Genomic DNA, 22,959 nt, shown 5'->3' on the forward strand with positions numbered 1-22,959 from the left:
GTTCAGTAGGTTAAATGTCTGACTCTGGCTCGGGTCATATCTCGCTGTTTGTGGGTTTGAGCCCCGTGTCGGGCTCTGTGCTGACAGCTCAGAGCCTGGAGCTTCTCCCTGCCCCTCCCCCTCACACTCTCTTTCAAAAATAAACATTAAACAAAAATTTTCTTCATACATTTAAATTTGGTCATAACTTGAGTTTTGGAAACACTGGGCTTTTGTCTTTAAAGACAATTTTGTATTTTAACACAAAGCAGGTTAACACACCTGGTTCCAGTTGTAAACTTGTCTAACCTCGTGAGGGGAACTGTTTTCCAAGTTTACTATAAGTAACTATGAACACATTAGACTTCTATGGCACAGACAAATCCAAAAAAGTTACTCAAAAAGTGAAACTATTCAGAAAGATGTGGGTCCGACCTCCGTTACACGACTTGTAGTCTCACAGCTATGAGACTTCAGGCCGCGAACAGCCTCCAGGCATCTCACATCTGGGCAGAGGAGTATTTCCGGGCAGGAGAGACACCGTCGCACGTGTGCCACACCCAGCCTACCTGACCGCACGTCCTGCGACGTCAACTCTCGGGACAAACCACCTTCTGGTGAACACACTGAACCCGAGAAGCGACAAGGAAGTGGAGCAGAGGGTGTGGCCAGGGGTCACGGGCTGGAACCCGAGCGCCTAGTCAGCAGGGCCCCACCTGCCCTTTCTGATGTGGAGGGCCTCGGTCTTCCCATTCGTGCTCAGGAGGGAAACGCCAGCAAACTAACGAATAACCGTCATGACATCTCCCAGGCTTTCCACAGACTCTCGTCCTCTGGCTCAAAATTCCATCCCGTCCCTGCGCTCAGAAGGGCACGCGGAGGGCCAGTCTGCGGCTGTCTGGTCAACCGCACCGGCCGGGTCACGCACCCCCACGGGGAGCAGGCCCCAGGATGGGGGGATCCTTGCCCCAGGAGCTCAGAGACACCAACTGAAAACATGAACCATGGCATGCAATTACTGCTCTACGACCGACGTATTAAAAGAGACACAGGAATTCAAAGGAAGGAGTCAGACGTGTGCACAGGAGCGGCGGGAGAACGCTTCAGAGAAGTGGCATGTGGGCTGGCATGTGCGTCTGAGTTCATCAGCAGCAAAGGAGAAGAGAACCCAGGGGAGAAGAGACGGCACGGGCCGAAACACACACGTAGGAAAATCCGACGCAGACACTGCTGGTGGTGATGCGAACGGGCGGCCGCCATAGGACAATACGGAGAGTCTCAAAACACACGAACACAGCTACCACGCGATTCGCCAATCCCACTTCTGGGTATAGATCCAGAAGAAACGAGAACAGGATATCTGCACCCCCTTATTCACAGCAGCTAAGGTACGGAAACATCCTACGTGTCCATCAACAGGGGGATGGACAAAGAAGTCGTGGCGTGTGTCATATTATAACGGAATAATAATGGAATGTTATTCAGCTCTAAGAAGGACGGAAATCCTGCCATTCACCGTAATGTGGATGGTGGACCTTGAGGGCACCAAGCTAAGTGAGGCAAGTCAGACAGGGAAAGACAAATACCGTATGATGTCTCTTACATGCGGAATCTGAAAAAGCCTCACTCAGAAACAGAGAGTGAGCCTCTCTGAATGCGGAATCTGAAAATCTGAGCCTCTCTGGAGGCGGAATCTGAAAAAGCCTCACTCAGAAGCAGAGGCCGGGGGGCGGGGGAAGTAGGGGAGATGTTGTTTTGAGGGACAGACTTGCAACCAGCAGATAAAGAAGTCCTGAGACCAGATCTGATGTGTTCCCGCCGCAGAAAAGAAACGACCATGTGACGTGATACGGGCAGAAGCTAACGCCACAGGGGAATCGTACCGTGGGATCCAAATGATGCAGATGAACACAATGCACACATGAACTTCGGACAGTGTTATACTTACATCTCAATAAAAATAAACTCTTAAAAACCCTGATGTATTCAAGAGTGGTGAGAGCCACGGCACCAGGGCTGGGGCTGGGGGTGGAGGGGGGGGGCGTGGCGCAGTGGAGGGCGCGGGCTCTGTGAGGTCCACACACAGGACAAGTCAAGGCCGCTGGGGTGTGGTATCAGCGGTGAAGAAGTACATGGGCCACTGGAAAAGACATCTCCTCGGGGACGGGAGTCTCACTACCTCACCTCTGTACACAGCGCCTCTTTCTTTTCTTTTTTTTTAATGTTTTTATTTATTTTTGAGACAGAGAGAGACAGAGCATGAGCAGGGCAGGGGCGGAGAGAGAGGGAGACAGAATCCGAAGCGGGCTCCAGGCTCTGAGCTGTCAGCACAGAGCCCGACGTGGGGCTCGAACTCACGGACTGTGAGATCATGACCTGAGCTGAAGTCGGACGCTTAACCGACTGAGCCACCCCGGTGCCCCGTGCCTCTTTCTAAACCAGGGAAAACTGACAATTTCTCAGTGGTCCGCTTCTGTCTTCTCCCTTTGGGGAGCAGCCCAGTGATTCCTCCTCCGGTCCTTCCCACGGTTTTCTCCCTTATCAAGGAAAGACCTGGGTTCCACCTTCCACACTCATCAACCAAGCTGAGAAAAGACGGTGTCTCTCCGAGTCTTAGGTTCCCTTTTTACAGGAAGCAAGGACTGCACTATGGGAAGGATGAAATTCAAGGACTCTGCAGGCCCGAGGTCCCAAATCACAGCAAAACAGCATTTCAAAGATCAGAAGATCGGACGAAGCAAGGAGGGCCAGGGGCAGAAGTATTTAACATAATCTCGGCCACACAACTCACTGTGCAGGAAACGAAATCCAGCTCAAAAGGGGCGGCCAGGACAGTCCTCTTTTGTGACTGAAACCTCCCCGGTCTCCGACTTCCCAGGGGCAAACAAAGATGGCAAATGTGCCCCTCAAGTGTCCGGTGAGGCTGCTGGGAACAAACCTACACGGAGGTGACTCACTTAACACCCAGCATGCACTAGGTGCTCAGTGAGTGCTGGTCAGGTGGCCTGATGTGTCCTTCAACAGCACTTACAAATGTGGCTTCCCTCCTCAGTCAACAAAAGATATGCAAATGTGGACTGCTGAGAAAATGAAATGACAATGGTCATTTTGGAAAAATTGAAGGCTTGTGGCTTTGAAGAAAAACAATTATTACACAATATATCTACTAATTGCTGCTTCTGTAGAAACCTAAAGGAAAACATGCCCCTATTGCATTCCCGCCCCCAAGGGGACGGGGCTTTGCCTTTGATTTTCAAAGCACATCTGATTTCCTGCAGCCTTTCCAGACTCAAATGGTAAGACGGATTCCCACACGACGCTGAAGGAACAGCAACTCTTGCTTCAAATCTGCGCTTGAACCAACAGACCCGAATCCTTTGAAATGTGACCGAACTGCTGTAAATTAACAAACAGTCATCTGGGGGAACATAAAACAAAACCGGTGACAATGTGCTTCTAATTGCATGGGAGATCAGGATATTAGTGAGGTTTTATATTCTGCTTCATTGCCTACGAACCAGCATATATTTTCATAGTAATGCTTTTTCCAAGTAGAAACAATGCAAGGAGTCACAACTCAGTTTCTAAGATGAAGAGAAAACCGAAGGGAAAAAACATACAGCTAAAACGATGGCTTTAGTGCCTGGAACAGAGGTGGGAGGGCCAGGAGGAGGGAAGGAGGGAAGGAGGGGAGGAGGGGAGGAGGGAAGGAGGGAAGGAGGGAAGGAGGGAAGGAGGGCAGGAGGGAAGGAGGGCAGGAGGGCAGGAAGGAAGGGAGAGAAGGAGGAAGGACCAAAATAAATTTAAATGGCAGCTATAAAATTGTTCTTCAGGCTCAAACACCAAGCGGAAACCACGACTGAGTTTCCTGCTTTGGTGACAGACACCTGTAAACCTGCAGTTATCCAAAGTGCCCTCGTGCCACGTGCAGGGCCCTGGGCTGGGCAAGAGGGTGTGGTTCACAGCAGCCACGCCAGAACCCCGGCTGGGTTAACGAGCTTCAGTCCCCTCACCAGACAGCTCAGCACTCTTCGTACACACGGTTCACGGTTCCAAGTTTCACACGCGGCTCGGGCAGGGCAGGGCTCCTGCGGGCGTTCACAGTCGCCTGCCTTTGTTCCTCTCTCTGATACGCGGAGAAGCGATGGAAAAGGCCGCCCCCTTGTGCTCATCTCGGAGTAGCTGCAGCCCCGGCTAAGAGCTGGAACCGCGTCCACCATCCCAGGGGGACGGATGGCTTCTGAGAGCACACGTGCCCCACGCAGCCGCTGCCCAGAAATGAAGGCTGGTGTGAATAAGGATCAGAGAAAGTGCCAGAGCTTCTGAGATGGCTCAAGTCCTAGAGAGCCATCCTGGACCTCTCCTGGGCACAGCCACGTGCAGCCTGGTCCCCATGCATCCAACCAGGGTGACGACGGCTCTTCTAAAGCTCCTGGTGGTGAGAAGTGTCTCTAGGGGGGGAAATTCCTATCCTGACTGCCAAATGGCCTCTGGACCCCCGGCTTTCTGAATGTCACCTAGAGCAATGCAGAGAGAGAGGAGGGCAGGGAGGCTGCTGAGAACAGCAGAGCCACTAAGAGACGTCGGAGAACCCAGGCAGGTGTAGGAGGGTTCTTGGAAAGCCAACCAAGAGAGAAGGAAAGGCCATGAGACATCACCCGACACAACCTGACTTCATACGGACACAACCTGACTTCCACCAAAGTGGCCGACTGGCCGGAGGTCTCCATCGGCCAACCAGGGTTGTTTCTCACGTAACAGACAGGTTGCCTTACTGGCTGGTTTGGGATCAAATCTGTGAAAGATCTGTAAATAATTGGGAAGACTAAATTTAAGCACCCAGCATGAAAAACCCAACCTAGCACAGAGCCAAATACATAATGCACACAAAATACATGAATGTAAGATAGTAATTCGTCTATAAAACTAAGCAAACAAAAGTTTGTCTTTTTAAAGCAAACAACAGTTCACTACCTGCTAAAAAAAAAAATTAGATCTCATTTTTCTTTTAAGAGACTTTGGATCCTGAGAGAGGCTTATCAGAGACACTGATGTCCCCTCCTCCTTTCCCCAAATCCCCCCACCCTCAAATCTCAAATGTCCGAAGAAAGGGAAAAAGTACGGAAAATCTACGTCAGCTCAGAGAAAGATCTCATCCAAATGCTTGGTCCAATCCAAATCCAAACTTTGAAAACCAGAACTAGATTACAGGTCACCCAGGCCTGCCAGAATTAATTTATGCCACCAAGAGAGAAGCTGCTCTCTCCAGACGTTAAAAATAAGAGACCCTGCACCTCCCCAGTATCCAGGAAGCCGTTTCAGGTAAGACCCTGCGGCAGAAGAAGTCATTGTGGCAGCTGCCGGCTGGCTCGGGGGCACACAGGCAGGCCTGGGGCCCACGGCTCAGACCCTGTATAAAAATGGAAAGGGCTTCTTCCCCGAAGACATCAGCACCGGTACAATTTTCATTGTTTCCGTGATGTGGTAATCAAGTGAGGAGGCTGGTACAATGTCGTGCCGGGTGTGAGTCACGCCCCCCTCCTGAGCTCCCCGTCATGAGAAACGGCTCCACGGGATACAGATGCCAATTCTCCCCAAATGTACTTACAGATTCACACAACATTATTTCCTTTCACGGGAGCACGTGTACGTACGGATGCATGTTTACGGACATCACACTGCCTAGGTCTTCTATATTACTGAGCTTTATTTACAGTAAAAGAAAGGTGATCGTGATTTACCTCTGTAAATAAAACATCATACTATAAATACTTAACGTACTGGAATGTAATAAAATGATCTGAAGTTCACAAGGAAGAATAAATAAATGTCCAAGGATAGCCAAAAACCCACTGGAATAAATAGTGATAAAATGAGATTAAAAAACAAACTACTGAAACCGTGAAAACCAAACACTACAGACTGACAATATATCAGAACCGCAAACAGAGCCCGATAACAGATCACAGCATCGGAGGAAACTGAACGATAAAAGTGTTGGCCCAAGAGCCTTGCCTCTGGGAACAAAAGTAAGGCTGAGGAGTTTACGGGTAAGCCAGTCCGTGCCTAGAAGAACTTAAATGAGCACATGGGGTTTATATAACATAAGAGCAGAGTAAGAAAGAGAACGAAGTATCTGGAGGAGACCACGAGGACTAAAAAGGGGAGAGAACGGGAAAGTACCAGTGGGCCTTGGGTCTCCATCGGCCACAGCTCTGAGAACAGCGCGCAAACTGGGGACAGAGCAGCTCTCTGGACAACGAGCTCCTGGGTTCTGCCTGCCTGGGGCCGGAGTGGGGGTGGGGGGCACCCTCAGCTCGGGAGACAGGAAAGGGGCTTCAAATGGCTCCCGGAGCCAACAGCGGCCTCACAAAGCGCAGAACGGTGCTCTCCTCTCGACTGGACCGAGGCAGAAAAAAGAGCGGACGCTCAGAACGTCTCTGTTTCTCTAACATCCTGTGCTTTCCAGCCTAGGATGCACCTGTGAGCCTCCCAGAACGCCTGGTCGCACCGAGGGGAGCAAAATGCAGCTCGACTCAGCGCACTGCAGGAGGGACAAAGGATTGCCAAGTGACAACGTGGCTCCAGGGTCCTGAAAAATCCTATCACATTGAAACGAAATGCTACTACCCCAATACGCTTTAATGAGGAATGTTCGGACCAAGGAAAGGATTTCGCTCTCAGCTACGAAATGCCAGAATATTTACAGTGAAAAGAAAATGTGTCCACTATTCTAAAGAGATGTCTTCCCCTTAAGGGACTCCCTCCCCACATCAGCTTGTGTGAAATGTCAGGATGGAATTAGCTGAGTGCCCACCTACACAGGACGGAGGGACTTCACTCCCTGCTGAAGGTGCGGTGACTCTCCTCCCCAGCTACAAAACTGGAAGCAGGCCACAGTCTATTTTATTCCAGGCAGAACCCGTGTACTCACAGCTCCTGCTGCTAATTACAGACATCTGACTAAGGATTTCCCTTGCAATTAACAGCTTAAAAACCTAATACACTTCCTTTTCAGGAAACAAACTATACTGCAATCCTGTGGTGTGCTTTATATCTGTGTTGTGAATCCCTGTTTTTTCAGAATAGTACTTTAGAAGAATATATGCCCATGTTTATAGTTAATAACGTCTTGCAAAAAAAAAAAAAAAAAAAAAAATTCACACCTTAACTCTGAATCCACCCTCAACAGCTCAAGGCCTTGCTGTCCGGGCACGTGTGGCCTGGTCGCTCACGGAAGAATCTGTTCCTTCCGCACCCTGTGTTCAAGCTTGCACTCTCGGTAGAAAAGTCTCCACCTCCCTCAAGGTGCAAGCCACAGCCTTCTGCCCGTCAGCCACTCCTCCTTCTCCCAGAAGCCTACTTCTGGAGTCCGGCTCTGATGCCAAGTTTGGAGCGGGGGGCCGAAGGCAATGTGGACAATTCAGGAGTCGCAAGGATAGTGCCTTCGTCTTGCTTCCTGTCATCTGTGCTAGCCTGTGTTTTCTCCTGAAGAAGCTGACAGAAGTTTTGATTCTTTGTAACTGAATACGTAGGAAGAAGAGTGGGAGCCAAGAAATCGTTTCAGAAACAGCCAGAGCCTCTGATTTCTACACAGACCGCTGGAACATTCTTCAGGTGGGCTTCCCCAGAACGAGGGAAGCATCAAAATGCTTATGACGGCCTACCTGGACATCTTTCCTTAGAGAAAAGGAAGTGCATTCAAACAGATGCCACATTCAACTGGAAAAGTGTTCTTTAATCTTCATATTTAAGGGCTTCACTTATGATTTATGGTCTTTACATGTGTGACTTCTGGCAGTCAAATAACGACACTTCCCATGGAAATCAACAGTAATAAGCTCCTTGCTTAACATTTTGCCGTTTGCTATTTTTAGACACAAAAGAAGGGTCGCCACCCCACAGCCTTCCGTTATCGTCATCTGCAAGGTAGGACGCAGGATCAGAGCGGGTAAGCACCTCGCCTGAGACTACAAAGTAAACGCCGCTCGGCTGCAGCGTAACCGGAAGCATCCTAACTCCAGGCCACCTCTCAGCTCAACCCGCGGGGACAAATTCTCCAAGGCGGCACCAATGATGTCAAGTAAAGATATTAACACTGCCTTCCTTCCTAACTTAAAAAAGTAAAGCTGATGACACTCAAGGCGTGAAAAACTCAGAGAAGGCGAATCAGAACAGGCAACACAAGCCTACGAGTCACGGGAAGAACAAAGACATTTCCCGTCTTTGTGCGCCCCCTTCCTCAACCAAACCCTCTCTCCAGGGAGCTACTGCCTTGAATTTGCGGTTTACCTTTCCGTGTATCATTTATTATGCATGTATCTGTTGCTATTTACAGGTTTTTAACCTCCACATAAATGCTCGGCAACTTGCTTTTCAAATCCACCGTATCCGTGAGACTGACTCCAGCCGGTGCCCAGTGTCATTCACTCTCACTTGGGATGGTATTTGTTTCCTCGTGACCGTACCACATTTTACTTCCTCACCCTTCCGTCCACGGACATTTACGCTGTTGCCATTTTGGTTTGTTTGTTTGTTTGTTTGTCTTTGCTCTCCTAAACAGTACGCGCCTGTCCACGTCTCCTCGTTTGGAGCCGACGTGAAAGCTTCTCTGATACACACGCCTGCCTGCAAGCGGGCTCGCCGCATCTTGGAGTCACGCAGTCAACCGAGGGGCACGAGAGAGTGTTTTTTGAGCCTTCTGGCAACTGGCCCATTGTCTGTCCGCTGGGAAAAAATCAAATGTCACCTTGTCAACGAGAAGACTATTACACCAATCAACAAGGACATCTTCCCAACCTTCGTTAAACCATTTACAAAAGTCACGTCATTTCCCCATTCCGTCACGCGTGGAAAATACCAAGAAAAGAGGTCAGATCTGCTCTCCACCTTGTAGGTGCCATCTAAGAGTAAAAGAAGAATGTACTATTTCGAGATAGTGGGGAAGAAAATTTCCATCAAATAATCCTTTGCTCTCATATAATGTCTAGAAAGGCAATGACCTTATTGACAGACAATCCTTAGGTTATAAACCTGTGATAACCTATGTATTCGAAAGAAGTTACACAGTTACAGCCAATTGCTTCGGTCCATGAAAAAAGGATCAGCGGACACCCCTTAACCCGGGGAACAAGCATTTTGCCAAACCATATGCCAACAATTCACCTGAGGTCACAGACAAGGGGATTCCAGCCACCGCACAGCCCGAAGGGACCCACAGCTGGTTCCATTTGTAAAGTGCAGCTACGGCCACCGGCCGGGAGGCACACATACAAATGCAGTGATAAAGAGAACAATGTATAAAACTGAAGAAATCTAGCCAAGGTGATACTAAGATTCAGGCCATGAACACATTCATTTGAAGAGGAGGAAAAACATGAACCAAATCTTCTCAAAAATAGTAATAAAACGAGAGAATTAGTGATAAATAGGAGGTAAGGCTTCATAAAGGTGCTACATTAATGTATTAAAAACTGTAACAGGGGCGCCTGGGTGGTTCAGCGGGTTAAGCGTCCAACTTAGGCTCAGGTCATGATTTCACGGTTGCTAAGTTTGAGCCCCACTCCGGGCTCTCTGCTGTCAGCGCAGAGCCCACTTCAGATCCCCTGTCTCCCTCTCTCTCTGCCCCTCCCCTGCTCTCTCTCTCAAAAATAAATAAAAACATTTGAGGAAAACAAAAAAGATGCACCTGGGTGGCTCAGGCGGTTGGTTAAGTGTCCGACTATTGGTTTCGACTCAGGTCATGATCTCACGGTTTGTGAGTTTGAGGCCCACATTGAGCTCTGTGCTCACAGTGCAGAGCCTGCTTGGGATTCTCTCTCCCCCTCTCTCTGTCCCTTCCCTGCTCGCTCTCTGTCTCTCTCTCAAAAATAAATAAACTTAAAAAATAAAAATAAACCTATAATAGATGAGGAATTAAGAATAGAAGTAAAAATACAATATAACAAACAACCCAATAAGACTGATCAAAGAAAAGGGAAACAAAATTCAATATAGAAACAAAGAAGGTTAGATAACTACAGATACGGAGGCAGACAAAAATCCCAGCTTTCTATGTACATTATTTTTTTTTTTTTTTTTTTTTTTTTTTATTTTATTTTTGGGACAGAGAGAGACAGAGCATGAACGGGGGAGGGGCAGAGAGAGAGGGAGACACAGAATCGGAAACAGGCTCCAGGCTCTGAGCCATCAGCCCAGAGCCTGACGCGGGGCTCGAACTCACGGACCACGAGATCGTGACCTGGCTGAAGTCGGACGCTTAACCGACTGCGCCACCCAGGCGCCCCTCTATGTACATTATTACGTGACCTTTGTGAACTTCGGTTTTCCCCACCATAAAATGTATCTACTGCCCTTGGCCCTGAGGAAATCAGATACTCAGCCCTGAAGACACAGGAGGCTCTGGCACGTGGTAAGCACTAACAGATGCTAACTCGGGATGTCATCATTATAATCAATATTAATGCCAGTATCCATGCAAATGAACTAAATAATCAATCTGAAATGATACGAGAGCATGAAGTACAAAAGCCAGCACAAGGAACGGTAAAAAGAACCTGAAAGGGAGAATAACAACTGATAAAATTATCAAATCTGTACACTGATGACCAACCAGGTGTAGGTGGTTTCACGGGTGTTACTGTCAAAACTGTTTGAGGACCAGAAAATCCTTGTGCCATTTAAACTATTCCATAAAATAAAACGCAGTGAAAACTATCCCTCATTTGTAATTTGCCTCATGCAGCTCGTATGATGCTCTTATGTAAACTCCATAAACTTAAAATAAATAAATAAATATATATATATAAAATATGTGTGTGTATATATATATATATATACACACACACATATATTGTGTATGTGTGTGTGTATACACACACACACACACACACACACACACACACACACACACACACACACATATATAAGAATACAGGTCAGCCAGGGGTGCCTGGGGGGGCTCAGTCGGTTGAGCATCCGACTTCAGCTCAGGTCATATCTCACGGTTCGTGAGCTCGAGCCCTGCGTCGGGCTCTGTGCTGACCGCTCGGAGCCTGGAGCCTGCTTCAGATTCTGTGTCTCCCTCTCTCTCTGCCCCTCCCCTGTTCACACTCTGTCTCTCTCTCTCTCTCAAAAGTAAAGATTAAAAATAAATAAATAAATAAAAAAAATACGGGTCAGCCCAACTTACAAACATAAACACGTTACACAGAAAAAAAAAAACCAGCGACAAATTGAATTCATTGCTTTATTAACGTATGGAAATGCATTCAACAAATAGCTTATTCCAGGAATACGTGACTCATTTGACAGTAAGAAATGTGTTACTACTGTGATTCATGGCGTAAGTGGCTCAAGAAAGAGAAAACATCACCTGAAAGGTGTAGAAAAGACCATTTGATAAATGTCAACATCTATGTACATTAAAAAAAATCTTTCAATGATTATTTCTGAGAGAGAGAGAGCGTGAGCGCGCAGAGGGGCGGCGGGGGGGGGGCGGGGTGGACAGGATCCAAAGTAGGCTCTGCACTGATAGCAGGGAGCCTGATGCGGGGCTCAAACTCACTAACCGTGAGGTCATGACCGAGCTGAAGGCAGCCACCAAACAGAGCAGCCATCTGGGCGCCCCCACATTTAAAAAGTTACTCTAGTAAACAGAACCAGTGATGGCAGTCACCGTATCATTTATAAAGACTCTGCAGGTGAAATCCCGTGGAAACACAGCATAATGTACCTGAGGACTCCTACACCGTCAGGAATGCGACACCACTACTGCACCCCCGTGCATCCCTGTCCTGGGAGTTACAGCAAACATACTGACACAAAAAGCTATGAATATGAGAGAAGATCATCTCTGAAAGAAATACGTACAGGTTTTAAACAGAAAGCGTGATTAATTTTGTATCAAAAATACACGATTCAACCGCACACGTAAAAGTGGTTAAGATGATAAATGTTACATTATGTTTGTTACCACAATTTTAAGAAACAAACGTTCATATGTGGATATAAAGAGCCTGGTGGTTATCCCTCTCCTAGCAGAGAATTCTCATTCATTATCTGCATATTTCAAACGGACCTAGTGTATTTTGGCCTGCACGATACTGAAAACGACCTCTACAGAGAACTTAAAACGTAACCCTCAGAATTCACACATGAGCTCAAACATCAAAATACAAAGACAAACTCCCATAATAAAGAAACAAAGAACGCACACACGGAGCGGGTCAGGAGAAAGAAAACAGACCAGACTCAAAGAATCAAACATTTTGGGTACCTAGTCCAGATGGTTTTACATGTGAACTACTTCCAAACCTTCAAAGGAAAGATAATTCTCACCTTCTACAGACACTTCCCTAGAACAGCAACATCCGGTTCGGTAGCCAGGAGGGACGCGTGGTTTCTAGTGCATCTGATGGAGGGAACCTTTAATGTTACTTGATCCCAACCTATTTAAATTTTATTTTTTTTTTTTATTTTTTTTTTTTTCAACGTTTATTTATTTTTGGGACAGAGAGAGACAGAGCATGAACGGGGGAGGGGCAGAGAGAGAGAAGGAGACACAGAATCGGAAGCAGGCTCCAGGCTCTGAGCCATCAGCCCAGAGCCCGACGCGGGGCTCGAACTCGCGGACCGCGAGATCGTGACCTGGCTGAAGTCGGACGCTTAACCGACTGCGCCACCCAGGCGCCCCTCAACCTATTTAAATTTTAAAAAGCACATAAGGCTACTGACTGCCATCACATGGAGCAGCTCTAGAGGGGCTAAGAGATGAAGTTTCCTGTTTTGGAAATACCAAGAAAATAAGAGCCAAGCTTACTTACCATCCAAGAAAAATCTGGACGAGATGCTAGTTAGCCGAACAGAACGGTGTGTGACAAGAACGTGCAATGATCAGGGGCCGCTTTTCTTTTCTTTTTTTTCCCCCAGGAATGCAAGCACAATGAAGAATAATCAGGAAATAATTAAATATGATCCACGACATCAATTACAGCGACTAGAAAAGCTGCTGAGAACACACCCATAAAATGTAGTATCTATTCTCGGTTGGAGAAAAAAAAAGCATACTTGGTGGCATGGTAAATACGAGACATGAATCAACGGGTACCAGCAAAACCTGAGACTAAAATGGGTACTTTCATTAAAGTTAGGGAAGAACCAGACAGAATATCAGAGTACAGCAGCGGTCATTGTTACCTATCATATTTTTACAGGCAGATATAAAAATAAGAAACAAGACACATGATAAGGAAACAATAAAATCGCTATCATCTGTAAAAGGAAAATTAGGAAAACCAGCTGAAACCTTTAATACTAAGTAAGGCTCTGGTCATTTACTGATTAAAACAGATTCTTTCCAAGTGAAGCAATGCTGATAATAAGGTGTATTTAAGAGAAAGTCACTAGTAAGTGAATTTAACGTATTACAAAAAATACCACAAAGACTTAAGAGTCACAGACTGTTGGGGCGCCTGGGTGGCGCAGTCGGTTAAGCGTCCGACTTCAGCCAGGTCACGATCTCGCGGTCCGTGAGTTCGAGCCCCGCGTCGGGCTCTGGGCTGATGGCTCGGAGCCTGGAGCCTGGTTCCGATTCTGTGTCTCCCTCTCTCTCTGCCCCTACCCCGTTCATGCTCTGTCTCTCGCTGTCCCAAAAATAAATAAACGTTGAAAAAAAAAAAAAAAAATTAAAAAAAAAAAAAAAAAAAAAAAAAGAGTCACAGACTGTTGAGATTTCCTTTGAAATAACAACGTCAAATCTGCGTGTAGTGCCCTTGGAAGGATCTGGCTCCTCAACTGCTCCACTTGACTAAAGACGGACAGACTCAGAGGCAGACGGACAGACACGCACACCCTTCGTTCAGCTTTCACTTTTCACTGACTTCCTATCACCCAGCGACGAACCATGAAGAACTAAAGTCAGTTCAGAAAAAAAGCTAATTAATATTCTTTTCCCCCTGTTGTGACAGGAGGAATATCACATTTCCTCTTAGAATATGGCCTTGAAATTTTAAAGATTTAGCCATATGGAAGAGATCTGAAAGCGTAGAAGAAAAGGCTGAAGATTTGGAATCCTAATTCAATTTCCCCTCACATTTTAATAGGAGCCTGTAGCAAACATTTATTTTCAGAGACTTTCTTGGTAGGGGACTGAACAAAAGGCCATTGTGTGTTAAACATGGGGAGGTCTCTGCGGTCCCATCTATCTGAGTTTTTTAGACATCAGGTTGGAATTAAATCATTTGAGACTCTAAATCAACTATTTCCAGACCACAAAATCTATTCCACACTTATCAGTCAATGCAAGTTCTCCAAGTGAGTTATAGCCGAGTTCAAATGTGAAATCTGCATTTTTCAAGTGCCAATAAAGGAACTTTCCTTTGGACTTTGACTATATACCCTGAATTGCGCAAAAATGCCATATGAGTTTTCATTTCCTTCTCCAACAAAAATTTTCATCTGCATTTGATAAATCCTACTCAGTATCATTTCTGATGAAAAGCATATGGACATAAGGCATATCATTCTCTGTTACTTTCTTATTAAGTAGGAATTACAACCTTTTCTCTAAGTTAACAAGAGCAAAATAGACGCAATTTATAGGCCTGCCCCGATCGCTATAAACATCGCCACATCTTAATTTGCGATATGCGCCCTGTCACGGGCCTGTTAAAATATGAAAGACAACAAGGAGTTATCTGCGGTTCGTGGTGTGATCACTTTAAAACATGTTCACAAATTCTATGACATGTCTGCCAGTCAGTCTCCTCTCTCTGAAGATGGGCCAGTCGTGGTGACTCGCTTCCAGTGTGGAGTGAGGTCAAAGCCAGTGAGGCTAGGTCACGAACGCCGATACAGCTTCTGCAGTGCCCAGCACCACGCTGTGAGGAGGCCAGGAGCCCTGGGGGAGGCTACGCGTTCAGGCCCAGTCCCACGCCCCAGCCAAGGTCCCAGCCAGCCCGCACCAGCCCCCCGGACAGTGAGGGACGCTCGCGCCCAGGCCAGGGGCAGCCCCACGGACACCTTGGCAAAGAGAGACAAGCTGTCCGCTAAGCCATGCCCAAACTGCAGATCTGTGAAAAAATAACGGCCGACTTTGTCTTAAGCTCTCAGGCTTTGGCCGCTTCATGATGCAGCAACAGGTAACCGGAACGTGTACGTTACTTCCACCAAATTCAGCCGCCCATCTTATTTTTTTTTTTAACTTGAAATCTCCCAAGAAGACAAACCTGTTTTAAGTTAAACAGCCAACCAACAGGGGTGCCCGGGTGGCTCAGCCGGTTGAGCGTCTGACTTCAGCCCAGGTCATGATCTCACGGTTCGTGAGTTCGAGCCCCGCGTCGGGCTCTGTGCTGACAGCTCGGAGCCTGGAGCCTGCGTTGGATTCTGTGTCTCCCTCTCTCTACCTACCCCTTCCCTGTTCATGCTCTCTCTCTGTCTCTCAAAGATGAATAAATATTTTTTAAAAAAATGAAAGAAAAACACAACCAGTAAACACAGCAAACCCACCGACGCCGATCCCCCGCCGTGTGCTCAGCAGACCGGGCCCAGGAGCCTCGGGGCTGGCAGCCCAGCTCCCATTCCCCTGGGCTGTCCTATCCGTTCCTGGCCGAGGGCTTCTCCCCACTCAACCCGCCACAGCCCTGGGCCTGCTCCTCTGTTCCTCCCTGAACCTCCTCCCAGCTCTGGAAAGTTCCTTATTAAACACGTGGCTGATGAAACTGCTGCTCCTATGACAAGGGCTCCAGTTTTGTAACCAATTAGCAAGTGGCTTTTGCCTAAAAGGGTCACTCTGACTCCAAGGCTGGTAACCAGGTTCAAGAGGTTCCGATGGGGCCACTTAAATGGGTTATCGACCCAACCAAGTAACCAGTATTCTTCCAAAGGAGCACCAGGGAGGGAGATACCCTAATTCCTAATGATCTGAAGGTTCTTCTCTAAGAAACACAAGCCTGAAAAGTTAAAGCCGGGCCCTGAGAGAGAATGTAGTTTGGGCTTTTTTTTCATCAGTGGAAAACTGATATAACCCACTCTAGATTTTCATGACATACGTCCGTACTAAGAATTTTTACCTCATCCCAGCCTTACGGAAATGTCAACCTACCATAATAATTGGCCATTTTCAACTTCAACGTTGTGCGTATTTTACAAACAAAATGTAATTCTGTGTATATTTTATAGCTAGACCAAAGAAAGTACGCCATACAATGCTATTTAATATTCTGTCCTTAACGTTTAGAATGTATGGTAAGTGTAACAGTATGCGAGAAATATAATAAAAGTCCTGGGAACCCACAAATAGTCTTCTTAAAACAAATTTAAAGTGGCTAGTCTATTTTTACCACACGGAACGTTAGCAATCACTGCTCTGGTCTAAATCATTTGGGGAAACTCAAGTCCAGAAAGGTCATACAACTGGCCTGCGGCCATATAACTAAGGCTAATAACCAGCAAAACCATGACCAGAATTTTTGTATCCTCGTGTTTTCTAGTCCTGCACGGGACTCAGTCAGATTTGGATTAATAAAAGGAAAACAATTATTTTAGTTTCCATTCAAAAGGCAAGTCAGAGTGGCTGGCTGGATTCCAGCTCCTTCAATGCCACATTCATAACCCTTCTGGTGCACGGCCCTCCTGAATGCAAAGAAACAGAATCCTGACAGAGGGGCCGCAGGCAGCGCTAGACAAGCGTGGGAGCAAAGCGGGCGACCGTGTGGACCGGCTGGTCAAAAGCCACTCAGAAGCCAAACTCCTTGTCTTAACTGCGGAGGCTGTCAGAGTAAGATACTCAGCAACTTGCTCCTACTGCGGCTAGGGGCGGCCACGTGACAAAAGCCACAAAAAATGAGACTACAGAGAAGTCGCTAAGCGGGCATCTCTTCCCAAATGACAACAGCGCTGTGAGAAGGCCTTTGGCCCTAGTGCCCTCTTCCTGCCAGGACCGTGGCTGTGATTCCTGGAGATGCTAGAGCCACCTTGGTTCCCTGGGGGCACAATCTAGGATTGCAAACAGGCCGACAGCAGGCACCTGGCTCGCTGAGGACACAGGAGAGCCGTCACTCCGGCCCCGGACTGTCTGTGCTCAGGCTTCCTGGTGAGTGAAATTCGTCACAAGCATGCGTTTGGGTTTCGGTTACCTGCAGCTACACACAAGCTTAGCTCTTCAGCAAAATTAATCCGGCTTCCCCCTCCACGCGTTTTGACCCAAAGTGGTGCGTCCGTCTGTGTTATTTCCAGATCGCTACATCTGGTGAGCAAATGTTTACGCACCTTCACCATCACCTCGCAATTATTCTGAAATATCAGGAAAAGGGAAGGAGGCACATGTCTCTTCTCCAAGAGGAAGAAAGTTCTAGCTCACAGTAGGTCTCCTGCGGCAGATGGCAGGGGAGGGCTGCCTGGAGAAGCAGATGAGAGAGAGATGGCGTCCCTCCTTATCAGCTGCAGAACCTCAGTCCGGAACGGCAGATGGAAATCCAGAAGAGAGAACGACTGCCTGTCAAGTTCCCAACCTCGACCAGGCAAAGACTACAAATGCCGGGCCTTAACGGGAGGAGACATGGCAAATACCATTCGCTCTCAAATACCTTCTCTTGCCCTTGAGCGTTAGGTCCAAGATCTTCCGCCTTACCTTTCACTGAAGAAACAAAATGGGCTGAATTTGAGCAACACGGCCATCCCAAGGAAGGCTTATAAACAAAGACAGAGGGGCGCCTGGGTGGCGCAGTCGGTTAAGCGTCCGACTTCAGCCAGGTCACCATCTCGCGGTCCGGGAGTTCGAGCCCCGCATCGGGCTCTGGGCTGATGGCTCGGAGCCTGGAGCCTGCTTCCGATTCTGTGTCTCCCTCTCTCTCTGCCCCTCCCCCGTTCATGCTCTGTCTCTCTCTGTCCCAAAAATAAATAAAAACGTTGAAAAAAATAAAAAATAAAAAATAAACATAGACAGAGTATTATTCATTCTTCTTCCCACGTCCTTCCTGATACGGTACTTTGCTGGCTACGGCAGCTCACAAACATACCAACCGTCAAGGTCCGCTGGCATTTTCCAAAGGGTTGGAAGAGAATGGGGAACACTTGATGAGAAGCTAGGAATTCCACTAATTTCATGCCCCTCCACAAGAAAAGAATTCAAGCATAAAGAGAAGAATGGGTCTCTGTGAAGGAGTGGCAAAATGCTCAGGCAAGTTTCTTGGTCTCAAGTTCACAAAATCCAGATCAATCATTAGCTGTTGTGGACCCGCAGTCTAGACCATCTCTCTAAAACATAAAGAGAATTCCCAGCCGAGCAATCACCCAGTACACAGCTTTATGGCCGACAAGCACCCTACGGGCTCAGAAAGCAGCAGTACATGACACAGAGCATTTCACACACTCAGGTCCCGTGATGCTCCGAGGAAAATCCCTCAATCCGAGACTTCAGGGTTCACTAAGGGCCTCAAAACGTGAATTCTGCCCACAGAAGCCGAAGCCAAGTATGTAAGAAACACTGCAGGGTTGACAAACAGTATTTATGGATATCAACAGATAAATGCTATTAGTTTTTTTTTTTTAATTTATTTTTGAGAGAGACTGAGCACGTGTGCACGTGTGCATGGGAAGGGCAGAGACAGAGAGGGAGAGAGAGAATCCGAAGCAGGCTCTGTGCTGTCAGTGCAGAGCCCGACGTGGGGCTCAATCTCATGAACCAGGAGATCATGACTTGAGCCGAGATCAAGAGTCAGACGTTTAACTGACTGAGCCCCCCCAGGAACCCCTCTTTCTCTCTCTCTTTTTTTTTAAAGGTTATTTATTTTGTGTGTGTATGTGTGTGAGAGAGGGAGAGAGAGAGAGAGAGCGCGAGAGAGAGAGAGCGCGCACACATGAGTGGGGGAAGGGCAGAAAGAGAATCCCAAGCAGGCTCCGTGCTGTCAGCATAGAGCCTGACACGGGGCTTGATCTCACAAACCGTGAGATCGTGACCCAAGCCATAATCAAGAGTCAGATGCTTAACTGACTGAGCCACCCAGCTGCCCTGATAACTACTGTTAGTAAAGCAACATTTAATGGATAAAAAATACTGGAACAGAGGAAATGAGTTAAATAGAACTTTACATCAGAATAGTTTCCAACAACTGAGAACCAGAAGTGTCTCACTCATCCAGACTGACTTTTAAGTGAGCAGAAATCCCCCTTCTTGCTCCCAACCAAACGGAGCCCCAGCTTAAAACAGGGCATTCACCAATTACTCAGGCAGTACTTTTAAAAACAGAACTTCCAGAACCCACAGCAAGTTACGGATCCACATGCTAACTGCTCAAACGCACAAACTTAAAGGCTCAGGTCGCCAGAAAAAAATAACCAAAGTGAAAAAGAGATCAAAGCCATTTCCTTCAAAATTTCACAAGTCTGTGCGGCAGGTAGGGCAGGGCGACCTCTCAGAATGGAGCGTAGACGAGGCTCGCGACAGGCCCGCAGCACCGCCTTACCTAGCACGTTTCCTGGAGGCACCTCCACTAGGCCTTCCAGCTCCCTCCCCATCAGGAGATACAGGTTTTCCAGAGTGCAGCACGCCATGTGGGGGACCGGGGGGAGGTCGTCCAGTGGGGTGGAGAAGCCTGACGGCACCTGGCCAAAGAGAAACGATTGGAGAGAAGTTAGGAGACGTCAAATAGAAACGTAGTTCGTGTCGATAAGGTTACGTTGATCCACAGGGGAGATGGTGCGGTCACGTCACGTCAACCTGAAGCCCGGAAATCTGAAGTGATAGAAAGTATGCCACGCTTTATGAAAAAAATCTAAATTTCTCAAGTATTTAAAAACTGTCAAGAAAGGGACACAGTCATCAGTTTTACGACTAAGTAATATAAATTCTGTGACCTAGTACCGCCATATTAGCCAAAAACCAAAAATCCCCACAGCCCCTGGCCAGTATTTACGGGAACCGTGCCACACACCAGTCCTGGTACCACTGTGCTATTACTTCCACACTTTTTATCACTTAAAATTGTTTTAATCTAAGGGCACCTGGGTGGCTCAGTCGGTTGAGCGTCCGACTTCGGCTCAAGTCACGGTCTCGTGGTCTGTGAGTTCGAGCCCCGCATTGGGCTCTGTGCGGACGGCTCAGAGCCTGGAGCCTGCTTCGGGTTCTGTGTCTCCCTCACTCTCTGCCCCTCCCTGGCTCGTGCTCTGTCTCTCTCTGTCTCTCAAAAATAAAATAAACATTAAAAAAATTGTTTTAATTGTTTTAATCTCATCATAATGCCCTGCAAGCACTCAGCAAGAGCAGGTGCTGGTACTGAGTTACACAAGGAAATGACCAAGCGGGACAGCAGCCAGGGATAAAACACCACGAAAATGGCCAAACATGGCTATTACATGCTATGCTGTTAGTCTGGAAGGCCGTGAATACTGGGGACACTGATGAGAAGACAGAGCAAGTTACCGCAGGGATATGCTGCAGGGATAACAGATTTATGTGCTCACCTCATATCATATTTGATCTTAAGTTTCGTCAAGAATTATTCAGTATTCAAGACAGTATCATTCAGCGACCTCCATATAAATGCAAGTACCCTAAAGGCCTTTAAATCAACCAACTAACCTTTGGTACCCACAGGCCCAAGGCACCGTGCTACTGCTGTCTATGAAAAGAAAAAATGTTAAGTTACAGCATATACGAAGATAACTAACATCACAAACAGAGTGAGTGACAAAAAAGCACTACAGGCAAGTAAATTCACAGACACTCAGAGGAGGGAGAAGCTATTGCGTTAGGGTGAACTTGGAGACCCCATGAAAATGTGGGCCTTTCGGGCGCATGCTACGTTTAAACGTACATGTTCTGATTCAATGACAGGTCTGCAGGATAGCTCTAAAGACAAATTGGAAAGAAATTTTAAAAAGGATTAAATTGGAAGACAAAAAATTATCTATAGATAATATAATCATCCAGTTAGAACCAGCTACAGATAAATGATAATTAGTAAGACACTGTGAGCAAGGTGGCTAGACATAAGATCATTATACGAAAGTTAGCTGTCCCTATGTCGGCAAGAGAAAAAATACATTTTTTTAAACAGTAACTTTTAGAACGGCAACAAAATATAAGATAGCTGGGAAGAAATCTAACAAAGTGATTAAGTATCTTTATGGATAAAATTGTAAAACTTTAATGAAAAACATTTAAAATAACCTAAATAAACAGGTAGGTATGCCTGATAGATTCACAGATAGATTCTATATTACAAACTGTTGACTCGTACCAAACACATGTACTGATTTAAAGCAATCGGTCTCTCAAAGGAGCTTTTCATGGAACCTGTCAAGCCGACCATCAACTTTATATGGAAGAGTAAAGAGTTAGCAATAAGCAAGGCACTCACAAAGACAGACATGGTAGAGGGCACAGCCTTTGATATATCAAAACATTTAGAAGTGAAGTCAGCACTCAACAGACACGGTGACACACAAACAGAAAAAATCAAGTCTGTTCGTCCAGAAACAGACCAAGGCGCAAACGAAACGCGACTTAGGACAGATGGTAGAGTGGTGGGTCGAGATGGACATTCATGAATCGTATTAGGACAACTGGTGTTTGTATGGGGACAAAAACAAAACTGGATCCCTTCCTCATAGAATATATAAATACTGAGCCAAACATTTAAACGTGAAAGGCAAAACATTAAACCTTAGAAGGAAACACAGGCAAAAATCTGGGCTTCTGTGTGGCCATAATTTTAATTTTCTTAAACAAGATACAAAAACCAAAACTCATAATGGAAAAGACTGGTAAATTCCACCACATTAAAACTAAGAACTTCTTTACATTAAAATGTACTAAGAGAACATGTAACAAGTACTGAGCTGGAGAAGAAATCTGCAAAACTTAGGACTGACAAGAAATTAGCATTCAGCTTCTACAAAGAACATCTAAAAACCAGTATTAAAAATATATCCAGCACGAGTGAAAAATATGCAAATGACCCAAAGATATCTCCACAGGAAAAGGCACGAATGACCAATAAACATATTAAAAGGGTAATGAAGAAAATGTGAATTAAAACCACTTGAACGGACCAGGTCATCTACAGCTGACTGGCAAAAATTAAGACCCTGACAACAGCACATTTTGGGGACGGTGTGGAAATGGAGCTGGTGACACACGGGACGCTCCTCTGGAGGACGATCTGGAATTAACCAGGTAGCTGGAGATGTACAGATCCTGTTACCCAGAGGATCCCTCTAAGGGTGTATTACCGAGAACTTCTCGCAAATGTGCCTAAGGAAATCTGTACAAAAATATTCCAGGTAGCATTGTTTAGATGAGCCAAAAATGAATGCAGCCCAAATACACAGTAACTGGAAAATGGAAACATAAAACGTTTGTCTACACAACGGAATACTATGCGGCAATGAACAATGAACGAAGTACAGGAACAGGTGTCGACTTAGATCAACCTCACAATGTTAGGTTAAAAAAAACTGAGCTGTAGAAGAATACCGGCAGTAAGATTCCATCTATACAAAGTTCAAAAAGAAGAGATTTTTCTCAGTGCATATACAGGTCGTAAAACCACAAAAAAAAAAAAAAAAAAAGGCAAAAGAGTAGCAGACAGACTGACGGTGGTCTCCCCATGACTCCTGCCGCCTGGTGTTCACGCCTTCACGCAACCCCCTCCCCTGGGCGTGACCGGGGCCGGTGGCTTGCTCCTCACCAACGGCGTTCGGCAAAGGTGGCGGACGTCACTCTCATGCTTGCGTAACATCACACAAGACCGTCTTGCTGATAAATTCAGCCTAGACTCTCCTCGCCAGCTGGAAGGGGCACCGCCAAGCCGGGACAGGCCAAATGACGGGAAACCGCAGGCGGCTTCTAGGCCAGAAAGAACGTGGAGCCCTCAGCCCTCCAGGTACCGGGATGCGACTCGGCCAGCAACCCGAGCCCCCCCGGGGCAGACCCCTTCCCGGTTGAGCCTCCGGAGAACACAGTCTGGTCTACACTCC

At 46.8% G+C, this 22,959-nt stretch overlaps 1 protein-coding gene across 1 annotated transcript in view; it reads right to left on the bottom strand.

The window, feature by feature from the left end:
- The window catches only part of EFL1 (elongation factor like GTPase 1), a 106,946-nt gene that overhangs the window by 56,532 nt on the left and 27,455 nt on the right, over positions 1-22,959 (bottom strand). The window contains exon 10 of the mRNA XM_030317243.1: positions 19,443-19,581. Coding sequence (XP_030173103.1) covers positions 19,443-19,581 — 139 coding nt within the window. The remainder of the gene's footprint in view (positions 1-19,442; positions 19,582-22,959) is intronic.

This window comes from Lynx canadensis, chromosome B3 (genome assembly GCF_007474595.2).
Source record: "Lynx canadensis isolate LIC74 chromosome B3, mLynCan4.pri.v2, whole genome shotgun sequence".
In the NCBI taxonomy this organism is placed as follows: Eukaryota; Metazoa; Chordata; class Mammalia; order Carnivora; family Felidae; genus Lynx; species Lynx canadensis.